Here is a 12632-nt window from a genome sequence, read left to right on the forward strand (position 1 = left end):
CTAAAATTCAGAAATGGTTTTTATTGCAGGGACCATTGTGTGAAAGTGAAATATGCCGACAATGGTTTGAAGTAGCCAATATTGCCCCTCATAAATTGCAAGATATTCCATATACCTGAATCCTGTCAGGGTTGAATTAAGCATTTATTGTCATTCTTCGACTATGTACATATTGTTATTTACAACCATGTCATTTGTGGTCATTTTATTGATCTTCAATTGGTAAAGCTAAAAGTAATAAAAAGCAATAAACACCATTTTTGAGTTTTCGAAGTATAACAGTGGTAATCAGCATCTGCTGTCGCTGTCGATATTATGTCATTTAAAAATCATAATTCGTTGAAATATTTATGTATGATGAAAATAATACAAAAATATCAAAAATTGGAAATATTATATTTTAATAATAGCTAATATAATAGCAAAATAGATGTGGGTAAGATTTATGCATTTTTTTAATAGTTTCAAATAATGCAATATTTTAAATAATAACAATTCCAAATGGCATTTACGCATGTATACCTGTATTCTAATATTGTAGAATACGTCGTAATAATTATTGTTAATATAACAAAATTATTACGATATTTAGTAAAGTTTATTTTATTGTGGATGTTGTTTCGATTCGTGGCGTATCCAATTGTACCAACTTAATTAGTATGATAAAATTTCCCTAGTGTGATTTCAAAAAAATTAATTTAATTAACTATGTTATTGAATTTTTGACAAATAGCATTACAAAAAATCTTGTATGTCACATGTATGCAACAGGAATAGCATAACTTACTTTTCAAAGTTCTCGCTACTTCGTCGCTCGAACTTCAAATGCGCTCGTTATGCTATTCCATATATTGCATCACTTGTAAATAAATAACTATTGTATTATTTTTTAAATAAATAAATTTTTTACACAGTTCTTTATTTTGTAATTTTGATTTTTTGCCTTTCTTACTTTTTTTTTTTTAATTTGCAGTAAATTTGTATACTCTTGTATGAAAGGGTGCCAAATTTTGTTTTGCCCAGGGCGCTCAAAACTCTAGAACCGGCCCTGGTTACAGGAGATGAGACTTGGGTGTCTCACATGACTCCTGAGTCCAAGTAACAGTCAATGGAATGGCGACACACATTGTCGCCAACCAAAGTGAAAGCCAAACAGACAATTTCAGCACGAAAGACCATGGCAACTCTCTTTTAGGACAGGAAAGGAATTTTGTTAGTGGATTTTATACTGAGAGGCACAACAATCAATTCTGGTGCGTATTGTGTGACCTTGAGAAAACTCCAGCGTGCCATACAAAACAAGCAGTGTGGCCTACTGCCTTCTGGTGTGATGTTGCTCCATGACAATGCAAGGCCACATATTTCTACACAAACACAAGATCTAATCAGTTCTTTTGAATAGGAATCAGGGTTGGCAAATTTATGTTGTTTTTTAAAAATAAAACAATAATAGACGTTTTATTTAGAAACCTTTGTTTTTTTTTGTTTTAAAACAGTTTTATATTACATTGTAAAATACTGTTTTAAAACAATGTTTTAAATTTTAAAAAAACATGTTTTATTACATAAATTTATTAAATAAACGTTTTCTGACTTGTGAGCTAAACGTAGGTGTGGTTATGGGAGATTTTTCTCACTCTCATGGGTCATGAAAGCATATGACATGCAGCTTTTATCACTAAGAAGAGATTTCTTGATAGCAGATGCCAGTTCATGCTGTTAGCAATACAGCTAATAGTGAGGTTGAGACCGAAGTTTTCAATGCAAAAACGTGTACGTCTGATGTTCAGCACTGCTTTCCTGTAAGCCTAGAAGTTTGACAATGGCATTTAGAATGTTGAGCATGATTCCACTGACTTTCCAAATGCCATTGTCAAACTTCTAGGCTTACAGGAAAGCAGTGCCGAACATCCGACATACACGTTTTTGCGTTAAAAACTTTGGCCTCAACCTTGCTAATGTATTGTAATATTACTTAGATGGAAGAAAACATTATTATTATTGTTGTTACTTGTTAAGTGAGAAATGAGTGCAGGAAAAAGGCTTGATAATATCTGGAACTAGTACAAACTAATTTCTGGAAATCCAGGAAAACCTGCATGCAGGTTGTATTGCAAAATATTACAAATGGCTGGATTAGTCACTCATATGGAAAAATATATTGAAGATAACCATCTACAGGATGATATACAGGAATTGCAACAGCTGGGTGAATATTTTAAACCATTATAAGTTTCAAAATTTTCTATAACTTGCTATAAAGTTTTACATGGGGCATGGCTCAAATTTTTATAGTATACAATTACATATCAATCATTGTGAGCTGTGAACATACAGAAGTGTGTGAATTAGACCCAAGCATAAAGTGTATTATTTTTAGTTCTTATCCTAAAGTGTATCATTTTATATTGCACTGGTCTGACTTGAGGCTAATAATTTTCATACATCTGAATATAGTAGTAATTTTAAAAACTTACATCTAATTAGTAATTAATTTATTGTTTCTATATTTATTATTTAGATTGGCAGGAGTCAGGAAGTCAGGAGCCTGAGTCTGAGACCAGTGGAAAGCATTCTGCCACCAGTTCTGGTTCCACTATTGGCACTGGCACTGCATCCCAAAGCAATGTAAAATTGCAATGAATTGATCCATTTATTGTGAAAACATCAACTAATCAAAAAAATGCAATTGAATGTCCAATGCGCAAAATTTATATATGCCACCAATTTAGAATTTACTCATATAGAACATCCCAAATTTATAAAATTTTGTCAGATGTTGAGACCTGTATATGACCCTCCACACAGAAAGGAAGTTGGGGGATCTTTGCTGGAGAATGAATCAGCCGATGAGTTAAAGGATATTATAGTCTGTATGGCTATTGATGGATGGAGTAATATCCATTATGAACCAGTGATGTGTGTGTGTGTGTGTGTGTGTGTGTGTGTGTGTGTGTGACTGATCCTAATGAAACAAGTCATTTGATTGACTCAGTTAATATATACGTAGAATGGCACAAATCAAACTACTTAAAAATTATTGCAACTGCAGCAATAAAAAAAAATGCAATCAAAAGTATGGCTGTAAAGTAAGAAGCCTGGTAAGTGACAATGCAATATCTTAAGCCAGTAAGTTTAAAATATGGGCAGAGCATTTGTGACAATATCTAAATTTTTGTCATTGCTAATGTTTCCCTCATTTTTTTTTGATATAGCATGAAAAAAAATGAGAGAAACATTAGCAATAACATAAAATAATCAACCATTCCAACTTCAGCAAAAATTCTTTAATCCTAAGAACGTTTTCAAACGCATTAAGCGTCCATCTTCAGTTACATCTTTAAATTAAATATGAAATTCGAACTAATATTAAATTCGAACAAATATTACATAAATTAACGGTACGATTACAATAAATAAATAAATACATAAAAAATAAAAATAAAGTAAAATAAACAGGATTATCGTAATTTACAAAATTATGTCAATATTTCATCAACAAATAAAAATAAAATAAAAATAAAACAAAAAATAAAAACGAAACCAAAAAACAACGTGCGGTTTAAACCAATCACGGATTATCGCTGTATTTCTTTACAAATGCCTTCATCCGTCATTAAAGATTTAAAACAATATCAGCTCTAGGATTTATCGTACTTCTATGTTTAGCCCAAATCATCGCACAAAGATTTCCAAGCTGTGGAAAGCCCATCAGCGTCCCTATAATTAATGCATTGCGTACTTCTCTGCGCTCTGTGGATCTCCAATTTTTCGAAAAATTTTATTGCGTGTCTCGATCTAGTAGCCCTGATGATAGAGGCTTGGTCCCAAAAGACCGTGATGCCTTGCTGCTTAGCATAACTGGCCAGGACGGTACTATCAACTGATTTTTCCACCGATCGCTTGTGTTCATTAATCCTCTTTTTTAAATTTCTCAAAGTTGCCCCTATATATACTAATTTAGAATCGAACCTATGATCCCTTAATGGTATCGAATAAATTCCTGTTAGTGAGTTACGCTCATACTTCATCTTATCATTCCTCCGGCCAAAAGCTTATAGATAAGGTCGTTCTGAAATTATGCAAAGCAAGAATGAAATTCGAATTTCTTATACAGTGCCGTTTAAACGGAGTTTTTCCAATGTCAATTCATCGCATCAATCTTCCTTTGGATTGTCGCAGTTTGTTACCAAAATTAAAGTTCTTATGCCTCAATAAGGCGATTAGAATTGCAAGAAGGCGTTATTATGGGTTGTTACGTACCACCATAAATTTGGAGAATGATTTATATGCGAAAGATCAAGCTATCCTCGAAGAGGTCAACAGTAGGGTGATTGATTTGGAGTTTTCCTTGAAAACAAGGCTAAAACGCAAGTACGTTAAAAAGCTAAAATGGCTTTTTAAATGCCAAAATATTAAACCGAGGGTAAAAAAAGATATATTTCTAACCGCTTGGGACAACATTATTCCACCGCAGTGTTTAATTGACGCCTTGGAGCACGGCCCTTCTTTTGCTCCGACACCGCTAATACGCCCGGAAAGTATTATACCAAACGTTGAAAATCTCATAAAGGGTATGAAATTAACCACACAGGATTATTACAGATGGAAAACAAGAATATATGCCGAAAAAGTAAAACGTAACAACTCAACAAATATAGTTTTCCAACAGCGCATTAAGGAAACAAAGGAATGGCTCCAAAAAAATGATGTGGTTCTCTTAAAGGCGGACAAATCGAAAGGTCTTGTACTCATCAAACGAAGCTCGTATAGGGAAAAGTTAAATGAATACATCGACAGCACGGAATGTCATCTTGCCCCGAATAATTACTTGGAAGCATTGCAACAAAGAGTGATAAGATTCACCCTAACTCCTCTAGCGAAATTGCTACATATGGATGCTGCCACTTTACAAGCTCCCAGGACTCCGAGAATGTTTGCTTTCGGAAAAACGCATAAAACAGGTTCCCAATTACGCCCTGTAGTGGAAAAGTGTAATGCTCCGACGTTCAAGATAGAAAAAGTACTTCTTAAATTTATACAAAGTAATATGCAAGTTTCGCCGTTTTCGATCAAAAACTCGATAGAATTGATCCAAAAACTTGAGGATGTTACGCTCATGAATGAGGAGTGTTTGACGGTATTAGATTACAAGGCATTATACCCTTCCATCAAGCTGCCTCCTTGCTTTTGTGCCTTGCGGGACTTTTTATTCGCCAATATTAAGAACGCTGCAAAGTACCACACCCAGATCTTGGAATTAGCGGACTTGATATGTCACACATCTTTCTTTGGCTTCGAGGACAAAACTTATATACAGGGGCGAGGAGTACCGATGGGTAGCCCTATGTCTTATATACTCTGCGAATTGGTACTCCGCAAGCTAGAAAGCAGTATTCTCCCGATAGTAGGGGATGATATTTTATTATACGTGAGATACGTGGACGACATCTTTATCGTGTGGAAGGACAATCGCAACATCAAAAAGTTTATAGATTTAATGAATCAAAACCCCTATGGTTTAACTCTAGAGTTAGATCAGCAAAGTTATAATAGTGTTAATTTCTTGGATCTCACTATAACATGTGTAGGAGGGGAAATCTGCACGAATGTCTATCGGAAACCGATATCAGTCCCAATCGTTATCCCTAGGAACTCTGCAGACCCGGGGCATATCAAGATGGCAGTATTTCGCTCGTGGATACAGAGAGCGCACACACACTGCACCAATGTTTTAGATACAATTAAAGAGCTACAATACATCCGAACAACGGCTTTGCAACATGGCTACAGAACAGAAAAAATAGATGCTCTCATCAAGAAAGACCATAACCGAACGAGTGGGAGGAGTAGAAACCAACCAAGAGAGAAAGTGATCCTCGATTACATTCCTTTTCTTAAGCCGTTAGTTAAAAGGATTTCCAAGAGTAGGAATTTGCAGGTTATTTATCGACGTAATCCGACCATATACAAGCTTTTAAGGAATGATAAGATGAAGTATGAGCGTAACTCACTAACAGGAATTTATTCGATACCATTAAGGGATCATAGGTTCGATTCTAAATTAGTATATATAGGGGCAACTTTGAGAAATTTAAAAAAGAGGATTAATGAACACAAGCGATCGGTGGAAAAATCAGTTGATAGTACCGTCCTGGTCAGTTATGCTAAGCAGCAAGGCATCACGGTCTTTTGGGACCAAGCCTCTATCATCAGGGCTACTAGATCGAGACACGCAATAAAATTTTTCGAAAAATTGGAGATCCACAGAGCGCAGAGAAGTACGCAATGCATTAATTATAGGGACGCTGATGGGCTTTCCACAGCTTGGAAATCTTTGTGCGATGATTTGGGCTAAACATAGAAGTACGATAAATCCTAGAGCTGATATTGTTTTAAATCTTTAATGACGGATGAAGGCATTTGTAAAGAAATACAGCGATAATCCGTGATTGGTTTAAACCGCACGTTGTTTTTTGGTTTCGTTTTTATTTTTTGTTTTATTTTTATTTTATTTTTATTTGTTGATGAAATATTGACATAATTTTGTAAATTACGATAATCCTGTTTATTTTACTTTATTTTTATTTTTTATGTATTTATTTATTTATTGTAATCGTACCGTTAATTTATGTAATATTTGTTCGAATTTAATATTAGTTCGAATTTCATATTTAATTTAAAGATGTAACTGAAGATGGACGCTTAATGCGTTTGAAAACGTTCTTAGGATTAAAGAATTTTTGCTGAAGTTGGAATGGTTGATTATTTTATTTTATATTGTCTCTTCAGTAAGGAAATATAGTTTTATTTATTAGCAATAACAGAAAATTTAGATATTGTCACAAATGCTCTGCTCATATTTTAAACTTACTGGCTTAAGATGTTAATGAGCAAGTTAAGCACATCATTGTATACTTCCAAAATCATCATTTCCTGAAAACCAAATAAAAAAGAGGCAGGTGGAAAAGGATTGATATTACCACAGGATGATGTATGTTGGAACAGCTTAGCTGATTGCTTAGTCATATTTAGAACTGCCCTATCCTAATGAAGGTACTATCGTTACTTTTAGTAGTTTTTATTTTCTTATTTTGTACTGTGGACAAAGTCATTAATTCATAAAGCATCCAAATCAATTGTAACCAATCTAATTTCAAAATTGTGTTCATTAAGTTCATTAATTTTATACATCTGATGATGATATTACTTTTATAGTGTTCAAAATGACTTGCAATAACTTGGAATCACTGGAGTCACACAAGCAGCCAAGGATAGATTTGATATGGCTATCACAGACTATCACCTTTTAGCAAATCTGGACCCAAGATACCAGGGTGCAAAGCTCACAAACAGTACAAAGGATGCTGCATTGTGTGCCATGCTTACTACCCACATGCTATGCCTTCAGTTTTAAAATACTTAGCAAAAGCTAGACCATTTCTGCAAGTTTGCAGAGTCTGTACTAATATCAATCCTCTTACATGGTGGCAGTCACTATATGACTGAATCGATGAACCTCTTAAAATTAGTTACACAGCTGCACACAGCAGTGGCTTCTTCAGCAGGAATTAAGAGAATTTTCTCTACCTATGGACTTGTTCATTCAAAACTTAGAAATTGACTTGAACAGGAAAAGGCAGCGAAGCTTGTTAAAGTTTTCAAGCACCTAAACAAACATTACCGAGCGTCGTACATTTCTGAAAATAAGAGATTCTTCAAGCTGAAGCAACTGCTATCAATCCTGTTTTGGTGTTTGTACATGTGAATTTTAAAAATGCCATTCCATAAAGAAACATTTAAAAATGCTATTTTTTATATTAAATAAAACATTCTGTACATTCTTGAGTCTTACGCTGAAGTTTTTCTGTTTTTTTCTATTTTACTATATCAAGTGTTTTATTTCCAAAAAAAAACCATGTTTTAAATGTTTTTAAACATTTGTCTTAAAAAAATGTTTTAAATCCAATGCCAATGTTTTAAAACATTGTTTTTAAATCATGCCAACCCTGATGGAAACAACTGGATCATCCAACTTATAGTCCAGACCTTGCACCCAGTGATTTTCACTTCTTTTGGTACTTAAAAGAGTTCCTTGGTGGTCAATGATTCAATGACAACAAAGAAGTGAAAACTGCAGTCACAGATTGAATTTTTTCAGAGGCAGCAGATTTCTTTGAAATCAGAATTCAAAAAATTGTTGAGCAGTATGACAAATGTTTGAACAAAAATGGAAATTATGTAGAAAAGTAGATAAAAGTATGTAGAATATGGAAAAAAAAAAATATTTTAATGATATTTACAGTATTTTTCTTCTTATTAAAAACAGACCTTATTTAAAAAATAGCCTCCGTAGAAAGAGAATTAAATATAGAAATAGAAGAAGGAAAGAAAAACTTGATAATAAATACAACAGACATTGAATTACCAATCCCAATAAGAACAACAGTTGAGTTGGGAATAAACTTTAACAGACCATCGATAATGAAGAAAGATTTTGCAGTATTCACTGAACAGCTATTATGGAGAATTCCAGAGGAAAAAAGAAACATAAGAAAAGGTATGCAAAATATAATAAAAAATCAAAAATTAACCAAAAACACTTTAGATAAAGTAAAAAATTATAAAAGACAATTAAATAAGGTAAGAAAGTTTTTAGTAGAAAATAATTTGGTACTACTACAAGGAGACAAAACGAAACCAATAATATTTATGAAAACAGAGAAGAAGAAAGATTTAATACAAAAAGGAAAATATAATTTATTAGGAAAAGACCCAAGTAAAAGCATGTCATATTCTCTGGATAATGAATTAGAAATTTTAAAAAACAAACATTAATAACAAATGAAAAATACAAAAAAATGAAAACAGAAAATAGTAGAACACCAAAATTTAACATCAGAGTGAAACACACAAAGTCAAGTATAGACCCTTAATAGATGTTAAAAATTATGTCTTTTATAATCTAAAAAAGTTTTAAAAAATAAGTTAAATTTGTTACAAACATCTAATTATAGCCTTAACAAGTAAAACAGCAAAGCCATATTTGGGACAAGACTGTGTCTCAGAGACTCACTGCTAAGTGGGATCACTTCGACACTCATGGCGGGTCTCGTTCCCATTTTCCAATCTTCTTTGGTATTGCTGGTTTCGAGTGCAATCTTTGAAACTTTGCCAGCCTCAGCCACAGCCACAACCCCAAGGTCGTCCACATTGCATTTTTGGTGAAATTAACCTATCCAATTTCGAAATTTTTCTCTGTTGCATGTCGCTCCAGGTTGAATTTTTGCTGATGCCTAACGAAAATTTCCCGAAAAAAATAATCATGGCTATTGTATCGTTCGAAATTATCTTATTGTTTTGCACAAACAATATATATATATATATATATATATTAATAAATGTAAAAAGAAAATAAATTATATTTCGAAAGTTAGTTTTAAAATAAAATTATAACAATGTGCCATCTAGTTTCAAAAACGTTCCAATGATGAAATGAGATATCTCTGGTCAATTGATCAAGGTTAGCACGTGGTGACCAGAAATATGTGGGGAATACATGAGACAAGTAAATCGATTTTTTTCAAAGATTCATTTATCAAAATTCGATTTAGCAACATTCACTTTTCGAACTTCCCAACGCACATGTTGAAGATCATTATTAAGTATTGTAATTACCTGAATTATAGGAGTCTGTTCACTTGCAGTGCCAGACCATACATGTGACATTAATTCTCCTTTACCAGTAAAAAATGTGAAAGGACGAAGATTGACTCCAAATATATTTAGTTCCATTCCAGCTGTCAAAATTCGATTTCACAACATTCGTATTTCCAACTTCCCAACGAGCAACGCATGTGCAAATCTCGCACTACTGCCTGTTTGTAGAGAGTGTCGCCATTTTGTATTTTATTTTGACTCGATTCTTGGTCCCCCGACTACCTACAAGTCTGGCTTTTTTATGCGCACATGATTTGGGCACCTAATACTCTGTGCCAAATTTCGACTCCTGACATGTACTCCTTCATACCTCTAAGCTGGTAACACAGCAGGCAGTACAATTTTATAAACAAGACATAGTCTTGTCAAAAATGTAGATAAATTATTATGTAGGTTAAATAATGAAAATACACTTATTAATAAACACATGAAATTAATGTCTTTAGATGTTCAAAATATGTATCCCAGTATAACTAGAAATAATATTGAAAACTCTTTAAAGAAAATACAGGCTCCAGATTGGATAATTAAATTACGTTTGTTAGTAATGAAAAATAATTATTTTCAGTATGATGAAAAGTTTTATACTCAAATTGATAGAATACCAATGGAAACATGCATAGGCCCAAGACTGGCAAAAATTTTCATGATACATATAGATAAAAAACTTAAAAACATAGAAGAAATAGAATTTTATAACAGGTATGTAGACAATTGTATCATTATATTTGATAGTAAAAAAATAATTGAAGAATTAATTTTACAACAAGCCAACTTAATAGAGAAAAAATATGCAATTTGACATCAAGAAAGAAAGGAATAATAGTATTAATTACTTAGATATAACCAACGAAAGAAATGAAAATAATTTAGAATGTAGAAAATTTGTTAAACCTATGCAAATACCAAAAGTTCTTACCTATAAATCAAATGTACCAGCAACTATAAATTTAATATTTTTAAAATGTATATTGATAAAATTAAAAATAGAACAAGTAAATTACAAAATCAACAAATTGAAATAGAACAAGTTATAAAGACGTTTTTATTTAACAGCTATCCAAAAAAATTACTTAAAAAATGGCTATATTGGATAACTAGTAATGTAAATGGAAATAAAGCATTCAATAAAGATAAAAATGTATATATTCTATATACCTAAACTTTTTGAAAGAGTAAAAACAGTTTTAAATGGAGAAGTAAATTTAATACCAGAAAAGAATGTTTTATTTAAGAGATATTTATATCATAGGTCAAACAAAAAAACTGATATAATGGAAGAAAAAGAAGTGGTTTATTCCTTTGATAGTAACTGTAATTCAATAAAAACATACACAAGTGAAACTAAAAGGAAATTAAGAATAAGAATAAAAGAACATATATAGGAGATAAAGGGAAATTATGCAAATTCTGCAGTAGTTAAACATTGCAATAATAACGAATGTGAAATAAATTTAAACACAATCAAAATAAAGAAAAAAGAAACCAATAATTTTAAACCTCACTTATTTGAACATATCTATATAAAAAGACATAGCAATAAAATTAACAATAACTTAGGATGGGAAATCCACCAATCATGGCAGAACATAATCAATGACATAAACCAAAAGCAAAGGGGTATAAATAGATGGAAGAATTATGTGACGGTTAATTTATTAGGTTCATGAGAACAACATTTGATGTAAGTTTGTTAAATTTATGATATTTATTTGTAACTTTTTAGAAATATAATTTTAAATTTCTCTGTTTTTAATATAGCAACATGTATTTGTGCTAACTTAATATAATACTTCTAGGTGTGATTAATGCATATTTTGAAGTAATTGGATACAAAAATTCTGCAAGTTCTTTTTAATGTTTTATTGTCAGGATTTTATTGTAATTTATTTATTTATTGTAATATTGTAATTTTTAGAACATCGTGGTAGTAATACTGCTGAAGAGAGATCAATTAGCCCAAAACACATATGTTATGAGTACAGAAAATACTACTACAGGTGATAAAATAAAGATTTTTTGATTTCTGATTATGAACTCCTCCTTGTGTTAATAACCAATACACTAGTTTAATAGTCCTATTAATCCGAAAGTCCACATAGACAATTTTTTAAAATAAAGCAACTGAATTCTGTTTAAGTAAACAATTCCACAACTTATTTCTTTTAATGTTAGTTGGGAAGATGGACAATAAATACATCCATAAGTAATTATTTCTGTAAAAAATTCTGAAAGTCAATTTTGCTAGGCACATTTTCATCCTTAATAAAAGTGCAAAATTCTCAGTTTAAAAATGATGTCATTTGGTTCAATTGTTTTGTAGTTACATTATTACGAAATTAAATCTGATTTAAAAGATAAATTTATTAAATTTTATCATAATCTTTAATGTAATTATGGAAACAAGCATAAGATTTAATATCATACCTGATCCAATTTTTATTAAACCATTATGCTGAATGAAAATGGTATCACAAGTTAAGTTTCCATGAATAATTGGTGGTGAACAAGAATGTAAATAACTGGAAAGAAAAAAATATATTTCAGACTTTTTATTTTAATTTTTAATGATAGAAATTTATTTCAGCAAATTAATGTAAACAAACTACAACTGATTGACAATTGTATTTTATTTTTGTTAGCCTACAATACTTAATAAAAAGAAAAGAAAAACTTTGGTGAGTGCTACAGGCTGTTAAAAATTTACACTATGCATTTTTATTTTACAACTGTATTCAAATAATTATACATCACCAAATTATTATATTATCATCATAATACTACCTCAATAAAACAAACTTTTAAGAAAATGAAAAGAAACTTTAAGATGAATTAAGTATTTGCAATTTTAGAAGCAAATATAATAAATAATATAGTTTGTAAAAAATAAAATAATATGTTGGGTTTAGTGA

At 31.4% G+C, this 12632-nt stretch overlaps 1 protein-coding gene across 1 annotated transcript in view; it reads right to left on the reverse strand.

Annotated features, from left to right (window-relative positions):
• Madm (MLF1-adaptor molecule) overlaps positions 1-12632 on the reverse strand; it is a 115291-nt gene that overhangs the window by 30438 nt on the left and 72221 nt on the right. The window contains exon 5 of the mRNA XM_067280668.1: positions 12148-12242. Within this exon, the coding sequence (XP_067136769.1) occupies positions 12148-12242 (95 nt within the window). The remainder of the gene's footprint in view (positions 1-12147; positions 12243-12632) is intronic.

The sequence above is a fragment of the Centruroides vittatus genome, unplaced genomic scaffold (genome assembly GCF_030686945.1).
Source record: "Centruroides vittatus isolate TY-2023 unplaced genomic scaffold, ASM3068694v2 contig_89, whole genome shotgun sequence".
Taxonomy (NCBI): Eukaryota; Metazoa; Arthropoda; class Arachnida; order Scorpiones; family Buthidae; genus Centruroides; species Centruroides vittatus.